This window comes from Pelecanus crispus, chromosome 23, assembly GCF_030463565.1.
Source record: "Pelecanus crispus isolate bPelCri1 chromosome 23, bPelCri1.pri, whole genome shotgun sequence".
Classification (NCBI taxonomy): domain Eukaryota; kingdom Metazoa; phylum Chordata; class Aves; order Pelecaniformes; family Pelecanidae; genus Pelecanus; species Pelecanus crispus.
Window position 1 is genome coordinate 1,692,359 of NC_134665.1, and position 15,419 is coordinate 1,707,777.

The following is a 15,419-nucleotide window of genomic DNA, read 5'->3' on the forward strand; positions in this document are numbered from 1 at the left end:
TGACAGTGAACATAAAAGCAACACAATGAAGAAAAACGCAAAGCATAATCTTTTGTGCGTCTTTTTTTTTTAAAAAAATCTTCACTCATTTTACTTTTGCTGCTTTGCTGTTCAACAAGAATTGGCAGGCTCTCCAGTGATTTATTCCTGCCACTCACAGATCCAGGTTCTGCTTTGAAGTTCATACAGGGATATGCGTATGAAAAAAAAGAAACCAAACCAAAACCAAGACCAAACCCCCTCTCTGTAGACCAAGACCTGAGGTAGCTTTAAGAATGCAGCTCATTGTGCCTCCAAGCCCAGAAGCACCTGAGGCTGCAGAGCTTTTACAGGGGAGGGAGAGAGGACTTGTAAAGAGAGATGCAAGGCTTCCACCCTGCCGACAGCCACCCACAGCCCAACTCAGGGACAGTCAGAGCAAACAAGAAGGGAATGGGTTTGCTTTCTCTTTCATTTACTTGAATTCCTTCTAACTAACTCTAAGTCTTCCCTCCCACTCCAGGATTTTTCCTTTGGTTTAATTTTTTTTTTGAGACTTCTCTGTTCCCTTATGGTAAGATGCTACTTAGAAATGTAATACAGACATGCCAGGGAATAGACGAGGCTAAAAGAATCTTAACTTTATTTATCAACGTGTGATTTGTGTTTATAGACAAAGTATAACTAGTAAAGTATAGCTAGCAAACAAAGAGAAAAATAGCCATGCAACTGTCCATGTTCCAGAATGGCTTCTGCAACACCTCCCTCCCCAAAAGGTACTCCCCTTCTATTTTCCCCAAGTGGGAACTACTCTTTACAGATAGTATCAAAGTATTCTCATCCTTTTAAAAGGAAGATGTTCTAACAATGTCTGTGTCTGGCTACTCCTTCTTCACTTTTTTCACAGGAGGTTCCATGTGAGCAGATTTTTCATGATTGGTGTCGACCTTTCTCTCCCACGCGCTGTATCTTTCCTTTTCAGATGGATGTCGGAAGGCAGCAGATCTGCCATGGGGAGCTTTCTTATCATACGGTGGAACTTCTCTCTGTCTGTTAAAATACCCCCTTTCTCCTTGCCCTTGAGGTGTTGTCTGTTTAGTGGGAGACTGGCCTCTAAATACTGGTGATCTTGACCGTGAACGGGATCTTCTGGATGGGGGTGACCTTGACCTTGACCCGTGAGAACCATGTGCCCTTGACCTAGAATGAGAGCTGCCACTCTTCCCTTTGCCTCTTCCTGGATATGGTGGTGATCTTGAGTAGGAATGAGAACAGGAACGTCTATATGATCGAGAGGAGGAGCGAGTGCAGGAAGAACCAGATCTTGATTTGGAGTCGGTATATGAACTTCTAGAGTAAGATGAAGTACTGCAAGGAGACATGGACCTTAAAAAAAAACAAAACACAGAAAAGAATACTGACGGTAAGTCAAAACAGTCATTCTTCCCAGGTTTTTTCCTCCCAAGTTTGGTTTGGGTTACTTTTTCCTCTCCATATGCTTACATCAAAGCTTCTTTCAGTTGCTGACATGATGCTACTGCCAAGCGAAGAACTTGCTAACATGTAAGAGTTTCTGCTTACAAGACACAACAGCTGCTGCTTTGTTAGTGTAAGAACATCCAGGAAGGGTAAGGCTATTTCCACTCACTTCTATCACATGAACTACCACAGCTGTTGATTGGTTACATGTGACTCAATGCCATTACTCCAGGAAAGATCCTGAGAGCATGAACAACAGAGTTATTCAGACTCCTGCCCAAGTGATTTTGAGGAATAGAAAACATCAGCTACCCTGAGTTTTTTCTTCACAAGTTTTTTCTTTTATTATTTTTTTAAAGAACCATCTCACACTATTCTGCCTATGGCCATTAGCGTCATTCCTCCTCTCAAAGTCCTTCACCAATTTAAGATTTCCTTAAACAAGCCTGGTCTCTTAATTCCTAAGAAAAATTCAACAATGCCAACAGAATACTAGCGAAAGCCACCAGTTTGCAGTCCAGGTTAAAGTCTCTCCATGTATCCTCCAGAAATAAACAAAAGAGGAAATGAAGACAATTTCTCTCACGTATCTCCTCCAAAGTGCTTTGAGGTCATGGTTAGGGACTCAGAATAGGGAGACACAGAAAATCCAGCAACTCCACCTCCTCAGTTTCCAGCCTCTCACGGCTGTCAGGAGGTGAAGGATGTCACTGCAGAGAAGCTTTAGGAAAAGAGACGCCTGTTCCTTAACAACGGCTGCCAAAGGACAACTATCGGTCAACCTGAATCTCTGCCAGAGCTGAGCTAGCAACCTACATGTGCAACTCCTATCACTGCTGATCCCTTGAGTCACCCAATCCACCTAACGAGAGAGGTGGAGTGGAACTCCTCCTGGTTCTTCCAGACAATCTGCTTCTCCTTTACGGACATGGAAAGCAGTTACCTGCAAAATGAATGCCTGTGCTCTTCTTGAATCTTCTTATAGTTCATCAGTTCCTTAGCAAAAGCACGTGTAAACAGCGATCTGTGCATACTCAGTTCATTATAAACCAGCTGCTGTACAAGTCATGTGTTACAGCCTCGTTTAACAGGTTACAAGTGGTCATCTACTGAATTTCTGTAGAATACTCACAGTTCCCAGCCTGCTCTGCCACCTGCTGAGCAAATTGTTCTGGCTCTCACTGGATGACCTACTGGAGTGGGGAGGCAAAATGAAAAAAAAGAAATCCATTCAGTTGGTCTGAAGATAATTCTTTTCAGGAAATCCTGAAGTTACAGTTACTTACCAGCTGTGGGTATTGGTTGTCCTTGGGGGCCCAGAACACTTGCTACTGCGGGCTGCCTTTGAACAGGAACCTGGTAGCCCTTGTGAATAAATGCAAACAGTTGGAAAATAAGCTCTACGAAAATACAGGAATCAGCGCATATGTTGAAATAAAACTTACCTTCTCTTCCAACAGACTGCTGATTGACAGAGGGAAAGGTTTAGACAGTTGAGCGGCACTCACCAGAGCAGCAGGAGGGGTGATGGGCAGGAGTGGTGGTGGTGGTGGTGGTGGTGGTGGTGGCTGTTGCTGCCGAATCTGGGTATGGAGCCTTTTTGTGTAGCCAGTTCCATTTTTGAAGTTGTTCACAGCCTAGAGGCAGAAAAACATTGACAAAAAGGTAATACGGAACTTCAGGAGATAAATGAACAAAAGCCTCCACAGAGTAAAATTGCTTTTGTGTTCTTATAAATGCTATCAACCGTAAAATAAATCGCCATACAGATAGATGAACACATCCCATTAGACACTGATATTAATGACTGGTGACTCAGAGTATCTGTATTTAAAGTACTTCAGTGTTAACACCAAATCTGAAAGCGAGGCAATCATCTTAAACAAAAGTGTGACCTGAATGTGCCAGGCTGTAAGCTTCTGTAACAACAGATCATGGATTTCAGAAGTAAATTTGGCCTTGTTCTATTCAGCCTTGCTTAAAGGAGATGTAAATTAGGATTTGCTTCCCTTTCACCTTTTCACAAACAGACTTGTCTTACAAACAGTTTACGTAAAAGGCATCATGGCACCTGGCGTAGGAACTTGTTGGCAATTAAAGAATCAGGCGAAACGTCTGTCTGGTGGCACGTTGGGCAGGTATGCTCCTCAGATTCCAGCAACGCTGTTCTAATGCCTGTGAATAATTAGAACCATCAAAACAGGTTTTAGCCAAAGTGAGGACATTTGTTGGCTTCTAATCAATTCTCAAAACACGTCTATGATTAATGGGTGAATGTGGTCTGGAATTGAGAGCATGAAGCTATAAAAGTTCAATAGTGTCACAAATGTCTCGTATGCAGCACACAACCGTACAGCTTTGATATTTCACTACTGTCACACCTGAAGATGTAGAGTAGGCTGTGTCCTGATGTCCCCACGAGTCTTTTTTCCACTCTCTAGTACAGCGAGAAGTCACCAACCTCCAGGTTAATGAATAAAACATGTCTCAAAAAACCATTAGTAGGTTTGAGTTCTGAAGGTTTTAACCAGCTCTCCCATGGAGAAGAATGTGGATTAAATGCCTGACTCTCCCTTTGTTGCAGAGCACAGTCAGGCACCAGAGCTGGCTGTATAATTTTGTATGAGGGAAAGGGCTGTGGACAAACTAAATGCATTCCATATCCAATACTGTAATCACCTGCACAGTGATGCACTCTTCTCATACTCGTCCTTTCCCATGTAAAGAGGACTTAATTAGATAGGTAAAAATGGAAAAAAGCTTTCTGCCTTTTTTTTCCCCATTATACGAGAAGCATTCTTTCCTGTTCAGCATCTACTTAAGTGTTAAATAGAGCATGTAAGAAAGTAATTTTGTTATCTCCTACTTCTGCTTTCAGAAGATCAGATGCAATGTTTTGAATGAACAGACAGGGCAGTAACACTTACATTCGTCACAGTAACTGTTCCCACAGCAGGGAATAACAGCTGCATCTGTCATGAGATCTTTACAGATGAGACACAACAACTCCTCTGGAATAGGATCAGCTGAGGAGGAGGAGGAGGACGGCTCCGCTGGTAGGAAGGGAGGCTTTTCCTTCTTGCCTCTAGCATAAGCTTCCCTGGAGGCGGGGTGGGGAAGGAAAAAGGAAAGAGTTAAAGATGGGTAAAGGGAAACTTTTCCAAGCTTTGCATTTTACCAAAGGAAGAGAATAGATGGAATCCTTCTTGTACCCCATTAGCCTTCTAACATGTAGGCATTTCGTTTGAACTACTTTTCTGTAGCCACAGCACTAGAAGAGGGAGGGGGGGAAGAATTTTCCTTCTGCAGAACTCTCCCATTCATTGGATCAACTCAGAAACCAGCTCAGACTGGAAAAAGAATTCCTTGACACCTAGAAATCAGGTGAAATGAATCCCACCTCTCCTTTGCCAGAGGGTAAGTGTAAATTGCAGGCTCAGGGTAAAGTTAGTCTCTGAGTAATTATGTTTGATTAATGGAGGAAGCCTGTGTTACAGCTTCTACAAAAGGAGATCCACAACAGAAAAACACAAGTGCTACCAAGTGCATTTGAAAGCAGCCACTCTTGTCAGCACACAGTAGTCTTTTCTTAATTTATAGCCTCAGGAAAACTTCAGTCTGTTTCACACATGGGATTGGATAAAAGTCAGGGGGGCAGGAAAGCTCAGTCCAACAGCTCTTTGTTACATTTTGCAGGAAGCCTTTGAAGCATAACCCAGAAGCAAAATGAGCGTTCACAGAGACCGACTGCGCTGTAAACACTACTGAAACGTTTTGCAGAAATACACATTCTTAGCATACTGCAAGTTTCACCAACTTGCAGGGGCTGGAACAGAAGGACTGCCCTATTTTAATGGTAGAAAGTATCACAGATTTTAAGGGTAAGCTACAATGACAATGCTTCCTCCCCCGTAATTCCAGATGCTGGCCAACTTGGTTGCATTGCCACTCGGACGTTTACACATCGTTTCTCTCCTTCCATTTGTGGTCAGCCCAATTAATTCCCTACTTACGCATTAATAGCTGGTATTGCGTATTTTCCACTTTTCGTCAGCATAGCACCCTTGGTGTTGGGATCTTCCACCTCCACCATGAAACTCCTGGGAATTCCTGTGCTCTTTTTAATTCTCGGAACAGACTGAAATTGTTTGTCCTGTTAAGGAAAGAAATGCAGACATATCTCATCTCAGGACCCACACTTCAAATGACATTTCAAGGACTATTTGAAGCAGCAAAAGCCTTTAGTGCTCTCCTTGTACCCAGCGTAAGGGCTGCTCAACTAAAATACTTCTTTTCCTAAAAGAACAGAGCCAGGACATTCCAAAGGCTTGAGCAGTGTTTTGAACTCATTTGACATTCTTTGGCTTAACTTCAGGTTCCTGAAGGGGGAAATACCCCTGCGCTCGCCATCCACTCGGAGAAGAGACACAAACCCGCTCCTCCTCCCCAGCGCAATTCAGCGCGAGAGCTCAGTTCGCTGCTCTGAATCACTCGCTGGGGAAACCTGTGTTCACCATCTCTAGATGAAGGCTGAATTCAGACCTCATGCATATGCATTCAGTGACGAACATTCAATGGCATGAATACTCAACCAGAGGCTTGTGTACCTAAAACACGCACATAGTCACAAGATGGGGTCAAGAGAAACATCTTGGGTTTAGACGGAATCCTGAAAGCTGTCTACAACCAGTCATTAAAAAGAGCTAAAACCAGAAACATTTCCAGTGATATTGAAATATACAAAAATGTGCGTGAAAGTCCACAGAGAAAGGTCTATGGACATATTTAATGTCTATGGCCTGGAAAAAAGACATTTTTGCATTTGTAATTGCAGGTTTCCCTGGAAGTCTGAAGGGCTTTGCAACATTGCCAGGTAACCTCTGAGTTTCACCCCAAGGGAAACAATTCTTAATAGGAGTGTTTCTGTATTTGTTCCGTGACTGCCAAGGTAAAAACAATGACAAACTACCGAACACCAGCAGTCCCCCACAATCTTACCCCATGTGTTGGGCAGTTCTTCCTATAGTGGCCAGGTTTTCCACAACGGAAGCAAGTGTAAGATGGTGGAGGTGGACCCAAGGCTTTCTTCAGGTAACTGAAAGATTTTGGGGAAAGAAAGAAAAAGGTATGCAAAGGTGTCTCTCTTGTTCCAACAAGCATCTCTGCAGCTTTTCCATCATCTTCAAAGAACAGATCTGACATCAGCAACACTTACTTGGATGGATCATATTCCTGGCAAGACTGTATCATCATTGCTGTTATTTTATCTTCCTCGGAAGCATCGGCTTCAGCCAGATTGGCAGTCTGTTTAACAGGTCAGGATTTGACACACGCATGAGAAACACAGTGAAGCCCCCACGACCAAAGACCACAGCACTCACCCAGTCCCATAAAGAGCAGCACAACGCCAGCTGAGGATGCACCAAAACAGCTACTCATATAAAACAGAGTTGTGCTGAAGATGTTCTGGGGAGTCCTTACGCCCTTACGTGGGGGTTGGGTGCCCGGTAACCTGCTTGACAAGAGCATTCCTGGGCACCCAAAACCTTAGGCTCTGTCTGCACCTTACATAAAGGCTTGTGGAACCAGTCCCATTTTCTTCCACGTGGACTCAAGCTCCGCGTAGAAACAATTACACTGTCCAGTATTTTTGAACTGATATTAAGCTCCAGACTATGTGAAGGAGAAGATCTCCGCTGTACATTTAATTGAGAAAGATGTATGCCACTATCATGATTTACCTTTTGCAGCATTAAAAGGACACTCAACTTAGCAGTCAGGGAAGTTGGTTTCTGCTTGCTGAAACTGAGCTTCAGACACAGAAGCATGAAAAGGAATCAAGCTTTTTAGAATCCCTCAGCAAGACAAAGGATTCTTTTCAGTAGAAATGTCACCATCATGTGCTGTAGGCAGTCCAAACTGCATGTTCCCCCCTACTAACTTCTTCATAAACCTTACGCACAACTACGTCTTCAAATTCTTGAAGCCAGCTGCTTTTGTTTAACCAGTATTTGGTCAGATTTTTTTATTGCACGCTAGTCCAGACATAAGCAGGGACGAAGGGAGGGACTGTAAATGACTTGGACCTTCAAGCACCTATCTTTCAGATCAACAGCGCATGTTTTTGCTTTTAGATGCATTCATTCACAAAAGCAACCATCTAGTTTCAGTATTTTATTAAATGGTTGTTTCATATAGACAGTTTTTTTCTCAACTGTAACATCATTCACATCAACATCTGTCAAGTCATTCATATAGACAGTTTTTTTCTCAACTGTAACATCATCCAGATCAACATCTATGAAGTCACTGCCATTAACATTTACAGACAACTTTACAGATACTTGACTAGTTTGTTTGAACCCAAACGGTTTACAGAACACTTCCAAAACACAAAATAACACATCCTAGGAATAGACCAAAACTCAAATAGGGCATTTAATACATAGGAATAACAAACCGGAAAACTTTTTACAACACATTGCGTCCATGCTAAGCCAGTCTGCACTCAGGAGGTCAGAGCAAGTAACAGTTCTGAGCTGCTTTATGTTATTTTCCTGTATTTTTCTTTAAATGTTCTCAAAAGCTGAAATGTCTACACCACTTGGACAGTTTTTCACATTTCACAGGAAAACTTCACATGAGTTTACAGAATCAAGGACACATTTAGGCACAGCACTAATGGAGTCCAATTTCTTCTGGTGGATACCTTCCAAACTAATTTTTTTTTTTTTTTTTTGGCCAAATGTACACAGTGTAATTTCTGCAGTGAGTGAGGGAAGAAGTTACGAGTGGGAAGAGATTTCTCTTTCTTGGAAATGAACTCCAGCCTTTATTTTCAGAAGAAAGAAGCAGCTCCTCTGCACTAGGCCCGGCCTTCTCTCATCTTTGTCACTCGAAAGACCACTCATTCCATTGGCTAGCACTACGCCTTTGCACAAACTAGTGCAATCACTAGTGCAACCACCAGGCAAAGCTACACATTGTTGAGCACAGAACGCAAGCAGTTCCACAGCAAAACACGGCACTGCAACAGTTTCAGAAGGTCCCATCTGCTAATATGCCACACGTACACATTGGCATATTCCTATAAACAGTCAGGTACATTTACGCAATTGACACAGCCTGCGCTCAAACAAATTAGATTGTGCTGTCCGCTGTAGATGTACTACGATGTATGAAACTCTGCAGCATTCACAGAACGGAACTATAACTATCGTGACTAGAAATTCAAAAATAGCCACGCAATCGTCCATGTTCCAGAAACGCTTCTCGTTTGGCTGTTGCAACCCACCCTGAAATGTCCATAACTTACAGACCATATAATTCTTCTCTGAAAGTTGTGTTAGTTTCCAACACAACATGAATGAAACGTATGAAAAACGGTAAACAGCTTCTGCAGTGCTGCTTCTTTGTGTCTTGAAGGTGAGTAATATGGCAACATTACGTTGAGGCTGATAAGGTACTCCCCTTCTATCTTCCCAGACTGGCAACTACTCTTTACAGGACAGTATCAAAATACGCACATATTTTACAGTTAAAATAAATACTTTTAAATTAGTAAAATCTAAATTAAAGTTCTGTTCACATTACAAGAGTTATCCAGCCATAGATCACAGTATAAGATTTTAAAATACAAAGCAAACACTTTTGGTTTTAAGCATTTGACAAGAATAGATCTAGATATACCTTAATAAGCTGGGCCAGAGAAATAGATCCAGAAGAGTCATTGATCTGTGCACAAAACATTAAACACATATTCAAGTTCTACAATCAAAACACAGCAATAGTTCACCTCTACTGCAGTCTGAAAGGCTGCACCATATCCTCTGAGTGTCACTGAAAGAGGCATTTCCAACCCAGTGTAATCTGTATTTGTTCAAAAAAGCGTCCAAACCTGTGACAGCTCCAGAGTGCCTCTGTGGTTAATGAGAAGAAACCAAACTCACCAAACCCGCCTGAGATCAACTTACGGCTCCAGACTATCTCAGAGAGGGACCCTTGTCAAATGCTCACAACTGCTTAAGAGTCACAGCGGTAAGGAAGCTGCCAATTTGCAGCTAAAAAGGGATTTCTGAGAATAAATTGCAGCCACACTCCTCCCTCCCAGCTCCCTACGGAACAGCTTGCAGGAATGAAGTCCTCAGGCCACTGGTTTGTAATGGACTGCTGTGTTTGTTGAGAACTAAGACTGGAGGGCACTTTTTCCACAAGGAAAAAGGGGAACTCTTCGCTTGCTCCTTTTCCAGTATACTCAATTCTATTACGCCACAAGCAGCAGTGAAGCTCACACCAGTAAAACCTTAGCAGAAAGACACTCAAATCACTGCTTATTATGCCTGAAGTTGTTCAAAAGCATAGAGTAACATTTCACAATGTAAACTGAACGGCTCTCCTCAAGGGGTCACTAACTGGATCAGAAGAGAGATTAAAAGCCTTCCGTGGAAAACGCTCTTGTCCTTTAGTGCCTAACGCAGTGGAAGAATTCAAGGCAGCAGTTTTTAGCAGACTCTGGGAAAAAAGATCTCTGCATGCAGAAAATGATTCCTCACTCCAGTTCATCTTTCCTTCTCCATATGTTTAGCATCATATGGTGGTACACTAAAGACAGGCTTAACCTCTGCGAAATTGAAGCAGCATCCAACCCTGAAGTCACCCAGCTCCAAAAGCATACTGCAGGCAGAGGTTAAGACAAAACACAGGGATTTCACCCACAAATGCACCAGGCTCTAAACTTGTGCCAACATTTGTACACTGGGGTTTAGGTATTTCCATTTGCAGACAAACTATTCAACTAAACTGCTTCATCCGAGAAAGTGGAAAGATCAAATGCAGAACTTGACAATAGCACTTTGTGTAGCAACGATGTTTAAATTCACAGCAAGCTATGAAAGACATTTATGCACTCAGAGGGGCCCAAGCAATATCACTTCAATCATTCAGTTTTAGGAACAAATACCCAGGTATTTAAGGACATGGAAAGGAATCATTTAGCTGCACAGAACTGTCCTCAAAATGTATGGGATATGTGACTTATCATATTTGTTTGAACCCCCAAATCAGAACTAAGGAACAGTACCAAGCTGAACAATAATGGATTTTCAAAAAACATTAGGCAAAAAAAAAAAGAGTTTCAATACAAAAGCTAAGTAATACAATGTGAAAATGGCAAAAAATGCACTCCAGACAATTTGTGTTGCAAGGAACAAAAGCACACAACAACCGATACAAACATACACACTACGATGCTGAATCAAATACATTCTATTTACAACATATACTATGTTCTACTGGAAAATAGATTAAGTTACTGTTTGGAAAATTTATACCAGGCTACATTGTGTAGAATTAAGTGCAGTGTGCAGAAAAAAGTGTGAGATTGTGTTTTTACGTACTGGTTTTGATGGTCCACTCACTGGCTCCGTTCGACTTCTGGAAGAGAAATGGAGGTGATCAGAACTTAAATTAGAGCCCGTACCTCCTGAAGATGAGGAAGTACAAGGAAATACTTGTAGATTACCACACAGTGGTTTCTTCGTGCATTTCCCTTCAAGAACATACTGCAAGGCGAGTAACGCATTTTCAAGGCCTCTCCACCATTACAGCATGCATTCATCATTCCCAAACATTAACCACTCTACTAGCAGTTTCTGCAATGTTTCCAGCTGGAGGAATCAAAAGCTAATCTGCACGGCTAATTTTCAACGTTACAACAGCAGTGCCATTCTTTCCTTGTCCCCACACACAGGGATTTAGTTGAGCTTTGATGCCAGCAGCATCTGTCCTCTCACTTTAGGGCAGCATTACAATACCAGGAGAGGATGCCACCCAACCAGAAACGGAGGATGCATTCACAAGACAGCACTGAGCATCCATCCTTCAATTAACCCCCAAAACAAGGCCATGTTTATAAGCACAACGCTGTGGCGTCCAGAATTACTCAGTAGTGCCTGAAAGCACTGCAACAACTGCTGCAGTAATGTGCCCAAAGTTTACATGCAGAGCCACACAAATTCAGGGTGTTTTGCTTGCAAGTGCTTCACGGGCACCAGGATGCTGCTGTACTGTCTGTTCGAGACACACTGTAACTCATCAGTATACTTTATTTATGGGGAACCCACATCAGAAGGACATGGCAAAACCACAAGCTAATAACACCTACTAATTGTGGTGCAGAGGCCTATCTTTAAGAAGGCTGGAAAACGTGACCATTCAAACAGTGCTAATGCAGCTGATACACAACTGGACTGTGTGAATATAGAAATGACAGCAATGATGCTGTAGGCAGAATGGCATTTGAGTGGCTGTCATTTTAATCAATACACCCAGTTATCTGCCCTCCTTAAATCTTGGGAATACAGAACTAAAACCTGGAGCACAGATGTCAGCTTAGGGTAAAAACAGATGTAGAAAGAGAACTAGCAACAGTTGGCAATGTGCTAAACTGCTTCCTGCGTTTCAGGTTTGGAAAGGATTAACTATTCCTTCATTGTACTCGCTCAAAAGGCAATACACTTTGGGACAGTGTTCTTTTTCTCTTGCCTGAAACGGACGCTGTCTTTAGGAAACTGATACAAATCCCTTATGAATGGAACTTCTTGTTTGCATGGTTCGCCAGCTGGCAACCCTTGCTCTTTCCTCTACAGCTAGGATGCAAAACCCCAGACCTGGGGCATAAGAATACCTGCCATATCCCACCCTCCCTCCCCCAAAGGCAAGAAAGAGTCAAACCCCAACAATCAGACTCTTCTGACATGGGAACAAATTCTCAGTTCACACTACAGTGCATATCTCTCTTCACTGTAAAAGCAATAGAAGCAAGAAGATTTAATAATGACCACTCAGGTAGAGGAAACAGCACCTACAACTTGGGTCTCAGCAAAATCAAGCCCAAGAAGAAGCCCAAGAGAATCATCTTAAAAGTTACCATTGCTCCAGTTCAAACCCCATGTCCCAGTCGACTTTGGGACAGATACATTACAATCTACCTCATGACAACCAAAATTAACAGCACCTTTAACAACAAAGATGCAATCGGAATGCCTCTGTAAACTAATATCCACAAAACCAGCTAACACACTGAAAGCCCTAACAAAGGGTACAATGCTGTATGGATACTTACACAACATAGGTTTTGCTGGTGCCTTTGACTCCTCCAGCAGGGATTCTTCGAACGATCACTGATGAGTTCTTTGGAATCAGCGCATTAGCATCTGTGTATTCTGAAAACAACACAAATACAGAACAAAACAGTATTCAGTTTGTAAGAATGTCTATTACTACGTAATGACATAGCACTTCAGGCAATCCCTTCACAGGGATGAAAGCAAAGCTTTCTATGCAACACTGTGCTTTTATCGTCTCAACACACTAATGGGACATTCCTAGAAGTCTTCAGGTTTGATAATCACACACAAGCAGCAAAATCTTTTCCATTCATTTAAAACAGTTTGAATGCCAGCAGCACACTGGTCTCCAAGGTCACTCAGGACTGACAGAACACAGAAGACAGCCTGCCATCTGCACTAAGACCAGGTCAGGTCCCAGCTGGGGTTTGTTGTTTGGTTGTTGGTTTGTTGTCTCTTGCCTGAGAAGCAGAATAGCACATGCTCCAAGGGGTTGGAGTCAGAATGTTACAGGGCAGGAAAGAGCACTCAGGAATCCTGAGCTCTGCAGTTCACAGTTCTTCCACAACATTGTGAGAACATCTATTCTAAAAGACAGGTCAAGAAGTTCAGATCAAATTAAGAGGGGGAGGCAAGCTGAAATGCATCATTCCTGAGTGCAGGCTTTTTGAAGGGAATTCTGCCTTTATAGAACACGCCTCTAGAGGAAGCATGGAAGAGGACACCCCTGCCCCCCCAACATTCAAAATAGGTCTCAACCATCCAGTTTGCCTTCCCAGATCTTCAAAAGAGTCCATCATATCATTTTTTTCCAGTCATATTTAAAATCCTGTTTACTTCTAGTGAGTTTAAGCATCTACATCTGATGAATAAAAACTGAAATTCATGGTTATGCATTTCAAGCAAAAATTTGGCATACGTATACATTACACTGAAATGTATTCTCTAGCTTTGCTCTGAAAACCACGGGGGGATTTTTGCATTTTCACATGGGAAACACCCTTAGGAAAGCTTCAGGAAGCACCTGTGTCACTAATAGACCAAGTTGAAAATTTTAGACTCCTTTTACAAAGGTCAAAGGGCAACACAACCGACCTAGAGGAGGATCTGCTCACTGGTGAACAAGAGGGATGCTCTTTAAAGCATAACAGATACTCCTTGTTTAACCTCACCTTTAGGGAACACCACGCTTAACAGAACCTAGTGAAGCAGACACTTTTTCTTCACCGGATTCTGATTACGTATGGAAACAAAGCAACACACTTTGTAAAACTGGTATGATATACATTAGAGTAACACTTTACGGGGGAACATCTTTATGAGCATCACTTTTTCTTCTAAAACTTTGCTTTCCATTCCTCACCTGCTATAACAGAATACACCTTTCGCCTATCTGAAAACATTTTTTCTCCTGGGGATAAGAATTGGGCTCCATCACATTTAGGACCATCCATCAGTCTGGTTTTAAGGCTCTGTTTGACACAGACCCAACCATTCCAGTAGTGACGCCAGCCAGTTGGCCACTCAGCCTGCTGGCATGTGTGAAGCTGACAGTACCTTAGCAACCCAAGACAACATTCACAGACCCTTCTGCAGCAAAGCCCTTCAGGCAAAGTAACCATTTTTCAAAAGCTCTTGACAATTTCATTCAACAGTAGTAGAAAAATACAAGACTTCTGAAATGGATCTCTACCTACGCGTGCCATGCAATCCAATGGCATTCCTGAGACCCCTAACAGTGTGCTCTTAAGTCTCTTCACAGACATTCTCCTGAACATAGTTTAAATATCTTGTCGTGGTTTAACCCCAGTTGGCAACTAAGCACCACACAGCCACTTGCTCACCCTCCCCCCACACCCCGTGGGGATGGAGGAGAGAATTGGGGGGGAAAAAAGGTAAAAACCATGGGTTGAGATAACGGCAGTTTAATAGGACAGCAGAGGAAGAGAAATAGTAATACCGCTTCTACTAATGATAGAAGAACATACAAAGCACAAAGTGATGCACAACGCAGTTGCTCACCACCCGACGACCGATGCTCAGCCCGTCCCCGAGCAGCGATCACTGCCCCCCAGCCAACTCCCCCCACTTTCTATACTGAGCATGACGCCCTATGGTATGGAACAGCCCTCCGGCCAGTTTGGGTCAGCTCTCCTGGCTCTGCCCCCTCACAGCTTCTTCTGCACCCGGCAGAGCATGGGAAGCGGAAAAGTCCTTGACTGCCACAAACACTCCTGAGCAACAACTACAACATCAGTGTGCTATCAACATTATTCTCATGCTAAATCCAAACCACAGCACCACACCAGCTACTAGGGAGAAAACCAGCTCTGGCCCAGACAAAACCAGGACACATCTGCAGATAAACAGGCAGCTTTAGGTGCCCAAGGCCCCGCGCCCGCCGCCCCCACGCACCTTCGTTGGTCTGGGCGTTGCTGATCTGCAGGTCGCAGTTGGCCGCCTTCAGCTTCTCGCGGCCCATGATCTGGCGCTTGAGGTCGCAGAGGGGGATGTGGAAGCCGCTGAAGGTGACCGTATCATAGCTCAGCTTGGAGGAGAACTTGTAGTGGACGCACGACATGCTCCTCCTCGCAGCCCGGCCGGGCGGCCACACGATGGGGAGAGGCCCCTGCGGCCCCGGCTCCTCCTCCGCTCCCTCTCTCGCACGCAGCGCTCCCAGGCCCGACCGCTCGCTACGGCCACTCGGGCGCCCGGCCTCAGCGTTCCGCCCAGGGCTTTCCTGGATGAAAAGTGCACAGGCTGCTGCCAGCGCCTCACCTCACCCAACGCATTATGACAAAAGGCCTGCGTCATGGGGGCACGGTGGCCCCACCC

The 15,419-nt window shown here is 43.5% G+C and overlaps 1 protein-coding gene across 1 annotated transcript; it reads right to left on the reverse strand.

Moving 5' to 3' along the window:
* Positions 1–860: 860 nt before the first annotated feature.
* LOC142595831 (E3 ubiquitin-protein ligase RBBP6-like) lies at positions 861–15,165 on the reverse strand. Its single transcript, XM_075724676.1, has 14 exons — positions 15,000–15,165; positions 12,586–12,680; positions 11,974–11,987; positions 10,854–10,917; positions 9,148–9,192; positions 6,674–6,762; positions 6,457–6,553; positions 5,472–5,611; positions 4,386–4,558; positions 3,530–3,633; positions 2,904–3,095; positions 2,745–2,823; positions 2,591–2,648; positions 861–1,365 (listed from the first exon to the last, which is right to left on the reverse strand). The coding sequence occupies exons 1-14, from the start codon at positions 15,163–15,165 to the stop codon at positions 861–863; spliced, it is 1,821 nt and encodes a 606-aa protein (XP_075580791.1).
* Between the last annotated feature and the right edge of the window lie 254 nt (positions 15,166–15,419).